The 20,333-nt window shown below is 41.0% G+C and overlaps 3 protein-coding genes across 3 annotated transcripts in view; all 3 read left to right on the top strand.

The window, feature by feature from the left end:
• Positions 1–20,333, top strand: part of LOC308302351 (protocadherin gamma-C5-like) — a gene marked incomplete at both ends in the record, with an annotated part of 340,087 nt that overhangs the window by 105,223 nt on the left and 214,531 nt on the right. The window lies entirely within an intron of this gene.
• On the top strand, positions 452–15,978 carry LOC308301914 (protocadherin gamma-A11-like; the record flags this gene model as incomplete). Its single annotated transcript, XM_080746063.1, has 3 exons — positions 452–970; positions 4,253–6,025; positions 15,949–15,978. The coding sequence occupies 3 exons, from the start codon at positions 452–454 to the stop codon at positions 15,976–15,978; spliced, it is 2,322 nt and encodes a 773-aa protein (XP_080602189.1).
• On the top strand, positions 17,531–19,969 carry LOC308301915 (protocadherin gamma-A11-like; the record flags this gene model as incomplete). The annotated part of the gene is made up of 1 exon (XM_080746064.1): positions 17,531–19,969. The coding sequence occupies one exon, from the start codon at positions 17,531–17,533 to the stop codon at positions 19,967–19,969; it is 2,439 nt and encodes an 812-aa protein (XP_080602190.1).

Here is a 20,333-nt window from a genome sequence, read left to right on the forward strand (position 1 = left end):
TGAACAAAATATTCTGTTGTAATGTACAAGGCAATTCATTCCCTTAAGCTCCACGAAGTAATGTTTAACATCTTGTTACTCCTGTTTTGTTGTAATGGCTTGAACTGACTCAAAGTGTCGCTGTCCACTAACTGATCTCAAATCACACTATCTTTATTACAATATTTCTACATATCACTAGCTTGGATGGACACCACGGCTTCTGCGTTTGCCAACAAGGAATATCGTGGGCATTCTAATCTTCCCATGTTGGATATGCTTAACCATTTTTGTTTTGGTCGGACAGTGTTCATATCAATATTATAATTTGTGTAGGCCTATTTGTTTTGTCAAAAGAAAAGGAATGGAGCACAAAGGATGTATAATGCATGGCCTGGTTGGCTGCTTCGGATTCTTTCTTCTAATGCTGCAAATCGTATATGGAGACGTCACTTATTCGTTTCCAGAGGAGATGAAACGCGGTTATGTCATTGGAAACATAGCCAAGGATTTGGGACTTCAGGTGGACAAACTATCGTCTCGAAAGGCCCGTATTGATACGGAAGGGAACAAAAAACGGTATTGTGACATTAGTCTGAGTAACGGGGATTTGATTATTGCCGACAGGATTGACAGAGAGGGCCTTTGCGGAAAGAAAGCATCCTGCATTATAAAACAAGAGCTCGTTTTAGAGAATCCTTTAGAGTTACATCGTATTAGCCTTCATGTGCAAGACATAAACGACAATTCTCCACAATTTAAAAAGGATACAATCAAATTTGAAATAAGAGAATCTGCAGTTAAAGGAAACCGCTTCCGTTTAGATGAAGCCCACGATGCCGACATCGGACAAAATACAATTCAAAGCTATACTCTACAGACCAATGAACACTTCAATTTAAACGTTCATGGCAAAAGTGGTGGAGGCAAATATAGTGAGTTAATCTTGGAGAAAGAGCTAGATAGAGAACAGCAGCAGGAGTTGACTATTGTGCTTATTGCTACAGATGGTGGCACAACTCAGAGATCAGGCAGTGTAATCATACAAATTACTGTACTGGATGCTAATGATAACGCCCCAGTGTTTAGCCAGGCAGTGTATAAAGCCAGCCTGCCTGAAAACTCTCCTCTAGATACTGTAGTGGTCACAGTGAGTGCTACTGATGCAGACGAGGGAGTGAATGGAGATGTGACGTACGAGCTTGATCACATTTCAGATGATACAAATAACGTTTTCGCACTAGATCAGAATACTGGTGAAGTAAAAGTAAGCGGATCAATCGATTATGAAGAACTGTCCAATTATGAAATGCAAATTACAGCAAAAGATGGCCTTGGGTTGGTGTCAACGTGTACATTATTAATTGAAATAACTGATGTAAACGACAACCCTCCTATCATATTCATTAAATCCCTCACAACCCTAATTCCAGAGAATATGCCCCCTGACACAGAGGTTGGCATTATTAATGTACAAGACCAAGACTCTGAGACTAACCGACAGGTTCGATGCTCCATTGTACAAAACGTCCCCTTTAAGCTAATTCCATCAATTAAAAACTATTATTCTATTGTAACGACAGGCGAGCTTGACCGTGAACTGGTGTCAGATTACAATGTAACAATTTCTGCAACTGATGAGGGATCGCCACCTCTGTCCTCCTCTAAAACTATTCAGTTATCAGTAGGCGACGTCAACGACAACCCACCTGTGTTTGAAGAACAATTCTACAGCGCCTACGTGACAGAAAATAATAAGCCAGGTTCCAATTTATGTTCCGTTACTGCCCGAGATCCAGACTGGAAACAAAACGGCACAGTGATTTATTCTTTGTTACCTGGTGAGGTGAATGGCGTGCCAGTGTCTTTCTACCTATCAATTAACGGAGATACGGGGGGAATTCATGCAGTAAGGGCGTTTGATTATGAACAATTTAGGAACTTTAAAGTCAGTGTGATGGCGAGAGACAACGGTTCTCCCCCACTCAGCAGCAACGTGACTGTCAGTGTCTTCATAACGGATGTGAATGACAACTCTCCTCAAATACTGTACCCTGCCATAGAGGACAACTCTTTCATGACAGAACTGGTCCCTAAAGCTGCGCGCGGTGGCTCCCTAGTGTCCAAGGTGATAGCAGTGGACGCAGACTCGGGACAAAACGCCTGGTTGTCTTATCATATTGTAAAGTCCACAGATCCGGGACTTTTCACTATTGGTCTCCACAGTGGAGAGATAAGGACACATCGGGACATTTCTGAATCTGACAGCATGAAACAGAACCTCATTGTGGCAGTGAAAGATAACGGACAACCTTCTCTCTCTGGCACCTGTGCCATGTATTTTATTATATCTGATAACTTGGCTGAAGTTCCAGAACTAAAGGACATGTCCATTGATGAGAACAACTCTAAACTGACCTCATATCTGATCATAGCACTGGTGTCCGTTTCCACATTCTTTCTGACTTTCATTATCGTCATCCTAGGTGTGAGGTTTTGTCGTAGGAGAAAGCCCAGACTGTTGTTTGATGGAGCGGTTGCAATCCCCAGCGCTTATCTTCCTCCTAATTACGCGGATGTCGACGGCACAGGAACATTACGCAGCACCTACAACTATGACGCATATTTAACTACGGGATCTAGAACCAGTGACTTTAAATTTGTCACATCCTATAATGACAGCACGCTGCCTGCAGACCAGACAATGAGAAAGAGTCCATCGGACTTTGCTGAGACATTTGAAGACTCTGAGGGGTCGCCTGAGGTAGGCAAATGATTACACTTCTCATACCATGTCAAAATGACCTTAAACTCCTAGCCGAATGGAACATTAAGTGGCTATGCAATACACAAGCCTATATGGTCTAATAGCTAGTTAAGACGTTGATTACAAGTTTCTCAACACGCAGCTTTGCGTGCAGTCACAGCTGAATGGCTGCTGTCCATGGTGCTGAAAAACAGATATTCTTTCTCTCCCTGCTCCCTGAGACTCATTTCGTCCATGCTTTACCCTTTATCCTTTAACACATTTTTTACTATTTTGATTTTTTTTTACTACGAGCTCACAACGTGTCGATGTATATTGTCAATTTTACGTATTTTAAAATCTGCTTCAAAATAGTACAAAAAAAAGGATAAAAATTCAAAGAAGTTTAATTAGGAATAATGGGTAAGGCATTTCTGTCTCTCTCTCTCTTTCTCTCTCTCTCTCTCTCTCTCTCTCTCTCTCTCTCTCTCTCTCTCTCTCTCTGTGTGTGTGTGTGTGTGTGTGTGTGTGTGTGTGTGTGTGTGTGTGTGTGTGTGTGTGTGTGTGTGTGTGTGTGTGTGTGTGTGTGTGTGTGTCCACCCCATTTCACTTTTTTTAAATGATTGCTTATGTCAAGTACAGAACCGTACTAATTCTTCTGTAGTACACGAGAGAATTAGCTGGATTCCATTGTGAGGTTTACACACTTGGTGTCGCTATATGCTTCTTTTTCACAAATGTATCCATTCCCACACCCACTGTCCTCGAAGAATGCAAAGACTATTTTTGTTCTGTATTGAGTATAGCCCAACGGAGGAATTAAAATATTGCAGCCTTTTGGATATTTCTTCATGAATTGTTAGGCCTTTGCTCTTTCATTATTTTTCAAGTTATCTTGAAACGGGAACGATGGCTGAGTGGATTGCTGCGCATTACTGCGTTGTTGCTGTGATTTATCTTGCATTATGTTGCGTAAATGGAGACCTAAGCTATTCTTTTCCAGAGGAGATGAAACGTGGATCTGTTGTTGGGACTATAGCCAAGGACCTCGGATTGGAGGTAACCAGACTGTCTGCTCGAAATCCACGTATTGATACCGAGGGAAGCCGAAAAAGGTATTTTGACATAAAGCTGAATTCTGGCGAGTTGATTGTCGCCGATAGGATTGACAGAGAAGGCCTATGTGGCAAGAAGGCGACGTGTGTTTTAAAGGTGGAACTTGTATTGGAGAATCCTCTGGAACTTCATCGCATTAGTGTTCATATACAAGATATCAACGATAATTTTCCACAATTCAATGAAGAACAGATAACTATTGAAATTCAAGAATCGGCAGATAAAGGAGCACGTTTCTTAGTTGGGGAAGCACATGACCTGGACGTAGGACAAAATGCAGTTCAGAGTTACACTTTAGAGAAAAATGAACACTTTATTTTAAATGTCAACTCAAAAAGTGGAGGAAGAAAATATAGTGAATTAGTCTTGGACAAAGAGTTAGATCGGGAAGAACAGCAGGATGTTAAATTATTGCTTACAGCTCTCGACGGTGGCTCACCACAGAGATCCGGTACTGTGGTCATACACGTCACTGTGCTGGATGCTAACGATAACGCCCCAGTGTTTAGCCAGGCCGTCTATAAAGCCAGTATGCCTGAAAACTCCCCTGTAGACACCGTTGTTATCACAGTGACTGCTACTGATGCAGATGAAGGCGTTAATGGCGAAGTAACTTATGATTTTGATCATTTATCTGACGAGGATAGACATTTGTTTTCTCTTAACCCCAAAAATGGCGAAGTGAAGGTAATTGGACCAATTGACTATGAAGAAAGGTCTTCATTTGAATTACAAATAAAAGCAAAGGATGGGTTAGGATTAACATCATATTCCACATTAATTGTTGATTTAATTGATGTTAATGATAATGCCCCTGCCATTGAATTAAAAACTTTGATTAACCCCACACCAGAGAACGTCCCACCTGGTACAGAGGTGGGGATCATAAATGTTCAGGATAGAGACTCTGAAAACAATAGAAAGGTTTACTGTTCCATTGTACAGAATCTGCCCTTTAAACTCGTTCCATCCATCAAAAACTATTATTCTCTACTAACCACTGGACAACTTGACCGCGAACTAGTATCAGATTACAACATTACAATCACTGCCACTGATGAGGGCTCTCCACCTCTATCCTCTTCAAAAACTATTCAATTATCAGTAGGTGACGTCAACGACAACCCACCTGTGTTTGAGGAACAGTTCTATAGCACACACGTAACAGAAAATAATAAACCTGGATCCACTTTATGCTCTGTTACTGCGCTAGACCCAGACTGGAGGCAAAACGGTACAGTCATTTATTCTCTTTTACCTGGTGAGATTAATGGTTCCCCCATGTCTTCCTATGTCTCGATTAACGGAGACACGGGCGTGATCCACACCGTGAGGTCATTTGATTATGAACAGTTCAGGAGCTTTAAAGTCCATGTGATAGCCAGAGACAACGGTTCTCCTCCTCTCAGCAGCAACGTCACTGTCAGTGTCTTCATAACAGATGTTAATGATAACTCTCCACAAATACTGTACCCCACCCTGGAGGGAACCTCATTCATGACTGAGCTGGTCCCCAAAGGTGCTCAAGGGGGAACTTTGGTGTCCAAGGTGATAGCAGTTGATGCAGACTCTGGACAGAATTCCTGGCTGTCTTACCATATTGTCAAATCCACGGATCCAGGAATCTTTACTATTGGACTCCACAGCGGAGAGATCAGGACACAGCGGGACATTTCTGAATCTGACAGCATGAAACAGAACCTCATTGTGGCAGTGAAAGACAATGGGCAGCCTTCTCTCTCTGCCACATGTGCAATGTATTTACTTATTTCTGATAACTTGGCTGAAGTTCCAGAACTTAAAGATATGTCTTATGAGGAAAACAACTCGAAACTGACCTCATATCTTATTGTTGCACTGGTGTCTGTATCCACCTTTTTCCTGACCTTCATGATTGTCATCCTGGGTTTGAAGTTTTGCCGGAGGAGAAAGCCCAGACTGTTGTTTGATGGAGCAGTTGCCATCCCCAGTGCTTATCTCCCTCCAAATTACACAGATGTTGATGGCACAGGAACTTTACGCAGCACTTACAATTATGACGCCTACCTGACGACAGGTTCCAGAACCAGTGACTTCAAATTTGTCAGCTCTTACAATGACAACACATTGCCTGCTGACCAGACTCTGAGAAAAAGTCCATCTGACTTTGCTGAGGCATTTGGGAATTCTGAAGAATCTCTTGAGGTATTTCACATTTCATCTCATTCATTTACTTCACTTGTGATTTCACCTACAGCAGTGGTTCTCAACCTGTGGTACGTGTACCACTGGTGGTACATGGACCCCCCTCTGGTGGTACTTAGAGGAGTTTCTCAAAAATAAGACAAAAAAACATATAAGTGGAATGAAATATTTCTATTATACTACAGGTAGTTCTTCTGACAGCCGTGCTGAAATGAGCATGAGGGCACACCTAGCCGTTAATAGAGGATTTGAGAATGGATTAATCACATTAGAAATATCATCAGTTTGCACAGGAACTTCACAAATGTAGTAGTTAAATCTGGCTGATGATCTGGTCATCAAATTATTGGCTTAGAAATGCAACAAAAACTAAAAATCTCCATGAATTCAAAGAATAGATGTGCCTCCTGTGTTAACATAGCTGAATAGGCCTTTTTTATTCATTACCAGTAAGACTCCCTAATCGGGAGATAAGCGACCGTTGGTCGCTTATCTCCACAAATAGGCCAAAAGTTTGTTTTACCAATTATTACACTCTATGTGAACATTTACATCAACAAATCCCAAGTACAGGGCATCATCTGGGATACAATCCCTTTTATGCCCATATATGGAGATCCCTAACATAATCCCTTTCATGCCCATATATGGAGATCCCTAACAGAATCCCTTTTATGCCCATATATGGAGATCCCTAACAGCATCCCTTTTATGCCCATATATGGAGATCACTAACAGCTAACAGAATCCATTTTATGCCCATATATGGAGATCCCTAACAGAATCCCTTTTATGCCCATATATGGAGATCCCTAACAGAATCCCTTTTATGCCCATATATGGAGATCCCTAACAGAATCCCTTTTATGCCCAGTTGGTTGCTAGGGTAAAAAAACATGGTTGCTATGGTAAACAGTTGGTTGCTAGGGTAAACAGTTGGTTGCTAGGGTAAAACCATGGTTGCTAAGGTGGTTGCTAACGTACACTAACAGACCAGCAACAACAGACTGTTGCAGCAAGAGCCGTCGCAGACTGCGTCCGCGTCTGAAGACGGGTCTTATGACCCGTCTCATGACGCGTCAGTGCTTAAATAGCGGTCAAGACGCAGCTTTGCGTCCAGGACGGAGCTCCCGCGGCTCAAGACGCGATTCTCGGTTTCAATCACTTCAATCACGTCTTTGCGTCTTCTAGACGCGAAACCGCGGCTCAAGACGCGATTCTCGGTTTCAATCACGTCTTTTAACCTCAAAGACGCGGCTTGGACACTACAATCGCGTCTTTGATCCCAAAGACGAGGCTTGGAATCGCGTCTGGCTGGAACTCGGTGTGGCCGTAAAGGAGACATGTAACCCGCAAAGTCTGCTGTGTGCTGTCCTTGTATCTATTAGATACATTTTACTATTATTTATTGTCAATGGAACATGCTATATTCTACCATATTGTCGGCATTATAGTGTGTCATAACGTTTTTAGTGCGAAAATATATCTTTTCGTTTCTTTTTTTTTTTAGCATTTAAAAAAAAAAGGCAGGTTATATCTGCCTGGATTCATGGCACAGAGCAGAACGTTTAGCTCAGTCGCTAGAGCGGCCGCCCCGTTGACCGGAGGTTGCCGGTTCGATCCCCGCCTCAGTCACTCTTTATTTCTAAGCACTGTGAAACACGTTTTCTTGCGGCTCCAGACGCGAATCTCGTTTCAATCACGTCTTTGAGCCAAAAGACAGGGCTTGGACCGCGTCTTTGAGCCCAAAGACGGGGCTTGGACACTACAATCGCGTCTTTGGGGGCTTGGACCGCGTCTTTGAGCCCAAAGACGGGGCTTGGACACTACAATCGCGTCTTTGATCCCAAAGACGTGGCTTGGAGGCTACCGCGTCTGGCTGGAACTCGGAGCGGAGTCAAGTTCATTGAAAATAACGGGGCCGTATGTTTTGACGCGGCGCCTCCGTGCGGCCGATGTGTCTAGTGTGTGTTCCCCTTCAGACGTCTGCTGTCTGCTCTCCGTGAAAAAAAAAAAAAAAAGGGTGTCTATTGTATGTATTTTTTGATGGAGAATTCAAATATTACCTTCTTTTTTGCATAGGACAACTCTAACCTGCATCAATTGGTATTTTATAATTGCCAATTGTACCCTATCCATCTAAAAAACAAATTGGATGTCTATTGTAGGTATTTTTTGATGGAGAATTCAAATATGACCTTCTTTTTTGCATAGGACAACTCTAACCTGCATCAATTGGTATTTTATAATTGTCAATTGTACCCTATCCATCTAAAAAAACAAATTGGATCTCTATTGTATGTATTTTTTGATGGAAAATTCAAATATTACCTTCTTTTTTAGATAGGACAACTCTAACCTGCATCAATTGGTATTTTATAATTGCCAATAGTACCCTATCAATCTAAAAAAAACAAATTGGATCTCTATTGTATGTATTTTTTGATGGAAAATTAAAATATTACCTTCTTTTTTTAGATAGGACAACTCTAACCTGCATCAATTGGTGCATCAACCTTCTATCTATCTATCTATCTATCTATCTATCTATCTATCTATCTATCTATCTATCTATCTATCTATCTATTTATACTTCACCTTTAGTCAAGAAGAGAGTTCAGCCTCAGGAACTTGCACACCTGGAACTGTGTCATGACTGTGTCATGGAGCTAAGCAGAACTATGTTAAATACTCACAATGAGTCTGATGGACCAATCAGAGTGGTGGTGGGGGGAGGGATCAACAATAGACAGAAACTGGATAATGCTTTGTTAACTGTCCCACCTAAGTCCCTGCTAGTCTGAACAAATCACCTTCCCTCTCATAACACTACTACTACTACTACTACTACTACTACTACTACTACTACTACTACTACATTTATATAAAGCTGCTCTTGTATTTGAATTCAAGTCTGACACAAGTTAAGGTTAACTTAGGTAGTAGTTCATTTTGCTGGCTTTTGTGTGTGAGTGTGTAGGCCCACAAATTATTATAATTGTCTGTCATTAAGTGACTCAAAGGGAGACGTCTAATGGGTGTTTATTATTTTAATATTAACTGTGGGAAGATTATATATATTTTATTTTGCACTTACAGTGTTGTGATATTATTCCTGAAGGAAGAGGGGTATTTTCACAGCCCAGGCTTTGAACCTAAATGCTGTTTACATGCTCTATAAATATTTATTTCTATATAAAACTCAGTTGTGTGGAGTTATTGTGTGCCTTTTCTTGTAGCTAAAGAGTCCATTTGTTCACTAGACATTAAGTCAAGGTTACTATTTTGAGTTGAAGCCAAGTGTTTTATTACTTTGTGGTTTAACATTATTTAAAAGGCAAATTCATTGTTATGGTTACTTTAGAAGACTGCTTTTGCATTCATGAGTTAAAAAGAGAGCCAAGCTAATTCAAAGAGTTAAGTTAAAGGAACAGCTGCCATTGGACAGACAGTTATAACATACTCTTATCTTTCACAGAACAGACAATTATCATTTATTTTATCTATTTGAGACATGTAGCTGCTCTAGGGGAAATAGAGTATTAATTTGGGATCAGCCTATTCAATTGATAATGACCAATGGGTGCCAGTTTCTAAGTAGTTAAGCATATTACCATAACAATATATGTGGCCTAGACATGGATATTGCCCACTCAACTCGTAATCTACAGAAATGTCCACCACATCACACAGTATAAAACCTAGTAGAGAAATCTGCCTTCTCCTGTATTGTATTAGTGACATTCATTAATAAATAGTAAAATAACAGGACAGAGCAGAACAGGCCTCTGCTGTGTCTTTATTATGGGTGCATTCCAATGCAAATGGATACTCTGGAACAATCTGAAACAATGTATCTTTCCTGTGGCTGTTATAATGAACACAAACAGATCAGAACGTAATTTAACATTAACCAGTTACATTTATCATACAACAATGTAAGGGATGGATTCCTTTCTATTGTGTGAGTTACTTAAATGCTGATCAATATGTGAATCTGGCTCTTATCAGGTGGGTGTTTTCTCTCCCTGTCCTGTGCTGTCCTCAGTTAAACCAAGACAGTGCTGTTGTCACCAATGTGGAAAAAGCTTCAGCTCAATTTATTATCTCAAAGTAGACCAGAAAATACACACAGGAGAGAAGCCATTCAGCTGTGAACAATGTGGAAAGTATTTTGCTAAAAGATCACAAGCGTTCACATACTGGAGAGAAACCTTATTGTTGTGACCAGTGTGGGAAAAGATTTGTTCAAAAGGGGATTTTAAAAGAACACCAGAGAATTCACACTAGAGAGAAGCCCTATTGCTGTGACCAGTGTGGGAAAAGCTTTATTCGATTGTCTTATCTCAAAATACATGAACGAATTCACACAGGAGAGAAACCATACGGCTGTGTCCAATGTGGTGAAAAGATAGTCCGAAAGTGCACCAGAGATTTCACACCGAAGATGATGCATATCACTGAACATTTTCGCACACTGGACACAGCAGTATATGGCTTCTCACCAGTGTGGATTTTCAGGTGTCTTTTCAGAGCCGTCTTCAGAGTGAACCTTTTCCCACATTGGTGACAGCAGTAAGGTCTCTCTCCAGTGTGAATCTTCTTGTGTTGTACGAGGCTAGATTTTACAGTGAAACGTTTGCCACAGTGTTCACAGCAGTAAGGCTTTTCTTCGGTGTGAAATCTCTGGTGCACTTTCGGAGCAGCCATTAAACTGAACTTTTCCCCACATTGGACACAGCCGTATGGTTTCTCTCCTGTGTGTATTTTCTGGTCTACTTTGAGATAATAAATTGAGCTGAAGCTTTTTCCACATTGGTGACAACAGCACTGTCTTGGTTTAACTGAGGACAGCACAGGACAGGGAGAGAAAACACCCACCTGATAAGAGCCAGATTCACATATTGATCAGCATTTAAGTAACTCACACAATAGAAAGGAATCCATCCCTTACATTGTTGTATGATAAATGTAACTGGTTAATGTTAAATTACGTTCTGATCTGTTTGTGTTCATTATAACAGCCACAGGAAAGATACATTGTTTCAGATTGTTCCAGAGTATCCATTTGCATTGGAATGCACCCATAATAAAGACACAGCAGAGGCCTGTTCTGCTCTGTCCTGTTATTTTACTATTTATTAATGAATGTCACTAATACAATACAGGAGAAGGCGAACCCCATAACTGTCTGTCCAATGGCAGCTGTGAGTTAAGTCACGTTTTGTGTTCCTTTAACTTAACTCTTTGAATTAGCTTGGCTCTCTTTTTAACTCATGAATGCAAAAGCAGTCTTCTAAAGTAACCATAACAATGAATTTGCCTTTTAAATAATGTTAAACCACAAAGTAATAAAACACTTGGCTTCAACTCAAAATAGTAACCTTGACTTAATGTCTAGTGAACAAATGGACTCTTTAGCTACAAGAAAAGGCACACAATAACTCCACACAACTGAGTTTTATATAGAAATAAATATTTATAGAGCATGTAAACAGCATTTAGGTTCAAAGCCTGGGCTGTGAAAATACCCCTCTTCCTTCAGGAATAATATCACAACACTGTAAGTGCAAAATAAAATATATATAATCTTCCCACAGTTAATATTAAAATAATAAACACCCATTAGACGTCTCCCTTTGAGTCACTTAATGACAGACAATTATAATAATTTGTGGGCCTACACACTCACACACAAAAGCCAGCAAAATGAACTACTACCTAAGTTAACCTTAACTTGTGTCAGACTTGAATTCAAATGCAAGAGCAGCTTTATATAAATGTAGTAGTAGTAGTAGTAGTAGTAGTAGTAGTAGTAGTAGTAGTAGTAGTAGTAGTAGTAGTGTTATGAGAGGGAAGGTGATTTGTTCAGACTAGCAGGGACTTAGGTGGGACAGTTAACAAAGCATTATCCAGTTTCTGTCTATTGTTGATCCCTCCCCCCACCACCACTCTGATTGGTCCATCAGACTCATTGTGAGTATTTAACATAGTTCTGCTTAGCTCCATGACACAGTCATGACACAGTTCCAGGTGTGCAAGTTCCTGAGGCTGAACTCTCTTCTTGACTAAAGGTGAAGTATAAATAGATAGATAGATAGATAGATAGATAGATAGATAGATAGAAGGTTGATGCACCAATTGATGCAGGTTAGAGTTGTCCTATCTAAAAAAAGAAGGTAATATTTGAATTTTCCATCAAAAAATACATACAATAGAGATCCAATTTGTTTTTTTAGATGGATAGGGTACAATTGACAATTATAAAATACCAATTGATGCAGGTTAGAGTTGTCCTATGCAAAAAAGAAGGTCATATTTGAATTCTCCATCAAAAAATACCTACAATAGACATCCAATTTGTTTTTTAGATGGATAGGGTACAATTGGCAATTATAAAATACCAATTGATGCAGGTTAGAGTTGTCCTATGCAAAAAAGAAGGTAATATTTGAATTCTCCATCAAAAAATACATACAATAGACACCCTTTTTCTTTTTTTTTTCACGGAGAGCAGACAGCAGACGTCTGAAGGGGAACACACACTAGACACATCGGCCGCACGGAGGCGCCGCGTCAAAACATACGGCCCCGTTATTTTCAATGAACTTGACTCCGCTCCGAGTTCCAGCCAGACGCGGTAGCCTCCAAGCCACGTCTTTGGGATCAAAGACGCGATTGTAGTGTCCAAGCCCCGTCTTTGGGCTCAAAGACGCGGTCCAAGCCCCCAAAGACGCGATTGTAGTGTCCAAGCCCCGTCTTTGGGCTCAAAGACGCGGTCCAAGCCCTGTCTTTTGGCTCAAAGACGTGATTGAAACGAGATTCGCGTCTGGAGCCGCAAGAAAACGTGTTTCACAGTGCTTAGAAATAAAGAGTGACTGAGGCGGGGATCGAACCGGCAACCTCCGGTCAACGGGGCGGCCGCTCTAGCGACTGAGCTAAACGTTCTGCTCTGTGCCATGAATCCAGGCAGATATAACCTGCCTTTTTTTTTTAAATGCTAAAAAAAAAAAGAAACGAAAAGATATATTTTCGCACTAAAAACGTTATGACACACTATAATGCCGACAATATGGTAGAATATAGCATGTTCCATTGACAATAAATAATAGTAAAATGTATCTAATAGATACAAGGACAGCACACAGCAGACTTTGCGGGTTACATGTCTCCTTTACGGCCACACCGAGTTCCAGCCAGACGCGATTCCAAGCCTCGTCTTTGGGATCAAAGACGCGATTGTAGTGTCCAAGCCGCGTCTTTGAGGTTAAAAGACGTGATTGAAACCGAGAATCGCGTCTTGAGCCGCGGTTTCGCGTCTAGAAGACTCAAAGACGTGATTGAAGTGATTGAAACCGAGAATCGCGTCTTGAGCCGCGGGAGCTCCGTCCTGGACGCAAAGCTGCGTCTTGACCGCTATTTAAGCACGGACGCGGCATCAGACGGGTCATAAGACGCGTCTTCAGACGTGGACGCAGAGAGTCAGCGGCTGTCTCTCGACTGTTGCCACAGCAACGTACACAAAGGTTTGTGTACACATGTGGTGTGATGTCATACTGAAGATATATGACATCACACCGTACACAAACAAAGGTGTGACGTGTGACGTGTGACGGACGGACGGACGGACGGACGGACGGACGGACGGCCGGTGGAGGTTTTCATAGTAAACTGCTCCCTGACGGTCGCAATAAAAGTAGTAACCAGTAAGACTCCCTAATCGGGAGATAAGCGACCGTTGGTCGCTTATCTCCTGTCACACTGCTGACATCAGTATGACATCACACCGTACACAAATGACCCTTATATAAGACCGGCATTATCTACCGACAGATTAGTAACAAGATGTCAAAATCATTGAAGGTTTACCCTACTAACCAACTGTTTACCATAGCAACCATGTTTTATACCTTAGCAACCAACTGTTTACCCTAGCAACCAACTTTTTACCACAGCAACCATGTTTTTTTTACCCTAGCAACCAACTGTTTACCCTAGCAACCAATTGTTTACCATAGCAACCATGTTTTCTTACCCTAGCAACCAACTGTTTACCCTAGCAACCAACTGTTTACCATAGCAACCATGTTTTTTACAGGGCCTGAGATTGATGACATCAGAAATCTCCATATATGGGCATGAAAGGGATTTTGTTTCTGGAAATATGTCTGTGGGGTGCCACATTTGGAATAAAACACTTACATCACACATCTGGATATCCATACAGCCCATCTAGTTTGCCTGTGTCCATTTATGCCCATATATCTGATGACATTGGGACAATGATCTCCATATATGGGCATAAAACTTATGTTAATTAGTAAAGCCTGGGGATCTCCATATATGGGCATGAGGGGTACCCTAAAAGGGCATCATCTGGGAATAGCAAATATTGTTATCCTAGAAAGTGAAAATCTTACATCAAAGGCCATAACTACCTACCTACCACCATACTGCATTCCTCATTAAACTACCTACCAGTAAGATGCCTAAGGGAGAAAAGCAAAGGGCGAGGTTGCACCATTTCTTGGTCTTCTGGCCAGTGATGTATATCGGACCATTTAACCATATATGGAGACATCTGGTACCCAAAGATATTCACAGATATGGGCTTAATATTGATGACATAAGGGATCTCCATATATGGGCGTAAAAGGGATTTGGTTCCCCTGGCATCACAGGGATCTCCATATATGGGCATAAAATGGATTTGGTTACCCTGGCAACACGGGGATCTCCATATCTCCATATATGGGCATAAAAGGGATTTGGTTCCCCTGGCATCACAGGGATCTCCATTTATGGGCATAAAAGGGAATGTATGTATGATGATGTCAGATATCATAGACGTCATAGGACTTTCACATAACGAATAACTGAGTAAGCATGTAAACCCGTAAAATCTATATTTGGGCATGGCTGATTTATGACCTCATCATGATGACACGAGCAAACACAGCTGAATTGTATAAATGATCAGTGCAGAAACCAACAGAAGTATTTGACCAAGACTCTTCGATTTAAACATCAACAAAGGTGTGACGTTTGTTGATGGTCACGTGTGACGTGTGACGGACGGACGGACGGACGGACGGCCGGTGGAGGTTTTCATAGTAAACTGCTCCCTGACGGTCGCAATAATAATAAGAATACTCATCGACAGGTTATGAGCTTGTAGCAATTTTAAATATTCAAAAATGTTTCAAAATAAATAGTAAAAGATTGCAAAAGAGTTTGGGTATACGAAAATGGAGCCCTTAGTCTTTTTTCTTCTATATCACTGTTTGCTTGCAGCATCCACGTTTTATAACATAATATCTCACTTAAAATCATATGTGTCTTGATATGCTTTATTACAAATACAATATCCATATCTTCCCACAAATTATTTTTATTTTCCTGTAAAAAGCACTGAAGTACTTGACATTGGCATTTCCACCGTAATAATAAGCAATAGGCAGCCTATTATAGGCTATTCTTTTCGATAAATATCTCAAGGATTTGCAGAACAAAACGTGTTGGCATTACTCCCATTAATGGAAAGATGGTGTTGGTTTGAATGTCCTTGTGCAAGTGTATTTTTGAGCGGTGGTCACAACGCTCCTATACATGGCCGTGTGTGTGGGTCTGTCTGTCTGTCTGTCTGTCTGTCTGTCTCCGTGTCTCCGTGTCTGTCTGTCTGTCTGTCTGTCTGTAGCCTGCAGTAACCTTTTCTGACCACACATGTTAAGGGAGGGGCGCTGTTGCACACACACACACACACACACACACACACACACACACACACAACACACACACACACACACACACACACACACACACACACACACACACACACACACACACACACACACACACACACACACACACACACCACTGCTCAGTTCACACAAGTGTGATTTTTTGTCATATCTGTACTCTAGATGTTCTCGGTTGGTCGCGGCACACTGTGACAGATCATCATGTCATTGTTGGTTTTGATGAAGCTGCTGTTGTTGTTGTAGAAGGGAATAATTTTTCTATCTCCAAAAGGTCTTACTGGAGCACTGTAAAGTATTGGGAGAGGAGAAATATGACTTTACTTTGTCAACGCATTCATTCATGAATAAAGGATTTGATTAAACTTAGATAGGAGGTAGGCTATTATTTATGCTCACGTTCAGTTTTATTATTGATTTGAGTTTGGGTGGAACATTTTCGGTATACAAATCCAGTTCTTGGCCTTAAAGGGATATTTCACTTTAAAAAAAAAAACGTTTTGTCATTTAATCGTCTATAATCAGGCTTTTGGAAACACCCAGGACTGTTTTTGAATTTCTTCATTCAGTATTTAGATATTTGATATTCATTTCCCCCCATTTTCCCCCTTCCAGGACCTTCCAATACAAACCCATTATAACTTCAAACTCCATTTTAACCATGATAGATTCAATTAAAACACCTGTCCTTTTTTCTGGTGACTCTTGACACCCTCCAAATACGTGAGCAGGCCATGTTTTTTCGATAACATTTTTCATTGATTTCTATACATTGTTTGGGGTAAATGAAATTTATTTCATATAATAAAAGATTATAAAAAATAAATGAAAAAAAGTTATCGAAAAAATACAGCCTACTCACGTATTCGGAGGGTGTTAGGAGTCACCAGAAAAAAAGGACAGTTGTTTTCATTGAATCTATAGTTAAAATGGAGTTTGAAGTTTATTTGGGTTTGTATGGGAAGGTCCTGGAAGGGGGCAAAATGGGGGAAATGAATATCAAATATCTAAATACTGAATGAAGAAATTGAAAAACTGTCCTGGGTGTTCCCAAAAGCCTGATTAGACGATAAAATGACAAAAAGTCTTTTTGAAAGTAAAATATCCCTTTAATGCTCTGTCTCTCTCCATGGTGCTGAATTATGATGTAGTCTTTAAAGGCCTAACATGAATGGAGAACCTCCCCCACACGTTATGTTTTCAATGAGTGGTTACAAATTCATTTGAAGTTTAATGCTGCATGGGCTTGTATTAGAGGGGGCGTGTCTGTAAATCTAATATTAAATATTGAATCAAGCAACTTACAAACTGTTTGCATGCACAAAAAAAGCCTGAGTATTACATTAACCCTTTTAAATTCTGGCCATCTGTTTGGTTATCTTAATCTCATTGCATTTATTGCAGTTTGATGGCTCCCTGCCTTAATTTGTAAGACTAACAATCTGGTGTGGCGTGGTTTGTGATTTCAAATGAAGTGGATGTAAGACAAAAGATAGTTCATCATTGTGCATCACATCATGTAATATCTTAAATATACCCACAGTGTCGCTGTTCACTAGCTGATATGAGAGGTCCACTTTTCCACCCACTGAAACAAACTAGTAGTCAACAAAGGGAAGGATCATTGCTGCGGAAACGGTGCAGTGGATTATAACATAAATCTATTTCAACATACATACTTGTAGCTTTCTTTGAGGATATCATTCACCAATAGATTATTTTTCAACATCACGCTTTTGATGAAACAATGGGGGGAAAAGGACAATCTTTTATATACCTTGTGTTCGTGGTTGCATTCACTGCAAAATGTGCCAATGGAGATCTGAGTTATTCTATTCCAGAGGAGATGAGTCGTGGATCTGTTGTTGGGAATATAGCTAAAGATCTCGGACTGGATGTAGGCCAAATGTCTACTCGTAAGGCACGGATTGACAACGAGGGAGACCATCATCACCGTTATTGTGAAATTGACTTTAAAACGGGAAACCTCATCGTCGGTGAAAGAATCGACAGGGAGGAACTATGTGGGGAGAAGGCTTCGTGTTTTCTGAAATTTGAATTGGTTCTTGAAAGCCCTTTGGAATTGCATCGTGTTTCACTTATGATTCAAGATGTTAATGACAATTCACCAAATTTCCCGAAGGATATTCTTAAATTGGAAATCAGCGAGTCAGCCGACAAGGGTGCTCGCTATCAGGTTAACGAGGCTCATGATGCAGACATAGGTCAAAATGCTGTTCAGCGTTACAGCCTACAACATAATGATAATTTTGTTCTGTCTATTCGAGGAGATAGTGATGGGTCTAAAAATGTTGAATTGGTATTAGAAAAGGAGCTAGATCGTGAGAAACAAAATAGTTTAAATCTAGCACTCGTTGCAGTTGACGGAGGTTCTCCGCAGAGATCTGGTACTGTAGTCATACACGTCACTGTACTAGACGCTAATGATAACATCCCAGTGTTTAGCCAGGCCATCTACAAAGCCAGTCTACCTGAAAACTCGCCTCTAGATACTCTAGTGGTTACAGTGAATGCTACTGATGCAGACGAGGGTATCAATGGAGAATTCACATATGAATTCAGTCGCATTTCAGAAAGGGCGAGGAAAGCGTTTTCATTAGACAGTAAAACAGGTGAAATAAAAGTAATTGGACCCATTGATTTTGAGAGCGACTCTAAATTTGAGATGCGTGTAAATGCCAAGGATGGGTATGGACTTTCATCCAATTCGAAAGTAATAATTGATATCACTGATATGAATGATAATGCTCCAGTAATATATCTAAAATCTCTGTCTAATCCCTTACCAGAGGACGTGCAACCTGGTACAGAAGTGGGCATCATTAACGTACAAGACAGAGACATCGAGAAAAATCGACAAGTTAATTGTTACATTCAGCAAAACATTCCCTTTAAGCTCGTTTCTTCCATTAAAAACTACTATTCACTAGTGACCACGGATAACCTGGACCGCGAAATCATATCTGATTACAACATTACAATCACTGCCACTGATAAGGGCTCTCCACCTCTGTCATCGTCTAAAACTATCCAATTATCAATTTGTGACGTCAATGACAACCCTCCTGTGTTTGAGGAACAATCCTACACCACCTTCGTGACAGAGAATAACAAACCCGGTTCAACTTTATGCTCCATTACTGCTCGAGACCCAGACTGGAGACAAAACGGTACAGTGATTTACTCTCTTTTACCTGGCGATGTTAACGGCTCCCCTGCATCCTCCTACCTATCCATTAACGGAGACACGGGGGTGATCCACACCGTGAGATCATTTGATTATGAACAATTCAGGAGCTTTAAAGTGAGTGTGATGGCCAGAGACAATGGCTCTCCTCCTCTCAGCAGTAACGTGACTGTCAGTGTCTTCATAACGGATGTGAATGACAACTCCCCTCAGATACTGTACCCCACCCCGGAGGGCAACTCTTTCATGACTGAGCTGGTCCCCAAAGCAGCCCAGGGGGGCTCTCTGGTGTCCAAGGTGATAGCAGTGGACGCAGATTCTGGACAGAATGCCTGGTTGTCTTATTATATTGTGAAATCCACTGATCCGGGGCTTTTCAGCATTGGTCTCCATAGTGGAGAGATTAAAATCCAGCGGGACATTTCTGAATCTGACAGCATGAAACAGAACCTTATTGTGGCAGTGAAAGATAATGGACAGCCTTCTCTCTCTGCCACCTGTGCCATGTATTTACTTATTTCTGATAACTTGGCTGAAGTTCCCGAACTAAAAGACATGTCCTATGATGAGAACAACTCGAAAATGACTTCTTATCTGATCATTGCGCTTGTGTCTGTGTCCACCTTTTTCCTCACCTTCATAATTGTTATCCTGGGTGTGAGGTTTTGTCGCAGGAGAAAGCCCAGGCTGTTGTTTGATGGAGCGGTTGCCATCCCTAGTGCGTATCTTCCTCCTAATTATGCAGATGTTGATGGCACAGGAACTTTACGCAGTTACAATTATGACGCCTACTTGACGACGGGTTCTAGAACCAGTGACTTTAAGTTTGTCAGCTCATATAATGACAACACACTGCCTGCTGACCAGACTCTGATAAAAACACCAACTGACTTTGCGGATGTATTTGGAGACTCCGATGACTCCTCAGAGGTAGGCATTGTGATCATATTTTTATTGTTGTTATTATTCATTTGTTAATAGTGTATTTGCCATACATCTCTCTCTCTCTTTCTCTCTCTCTCTCTCTCTCTCTCTCTCTCTCTCTCTCTCTCTCTCTCTCTCTCTCTCTCTCTCTCTCTCTCGCGCAGGCACGCACGCACACACACACACACACACACACACACACACACACACACACACACACACACACACACACACACACACACACACACACACACACACACTGTAGTATTACCCATAGCATTTGCTCATCGTGATGTTTTAATTATATTTTCTTCATTTAAAGCACATATTACCTCCATCAGATTTCCAAACAAACAGGAGACGGCACTTGCACAAAGCCGCTGTCCTTGGTCCTGAAATATATTTTCGTAATTCTGAC

This window comes from Nannobrachium achirus (assembly GCF_963921795.1).
Source record: "Nannobrachium achirus genome assembly, chromosome: 17".
Classification (NCBI taxonomy): Eukaryota; Metazoa; Chordata; class Actinopteri; order Myctophiformes; family Myctophidae; genus Nannobrachium; species Nannobrachium achirus.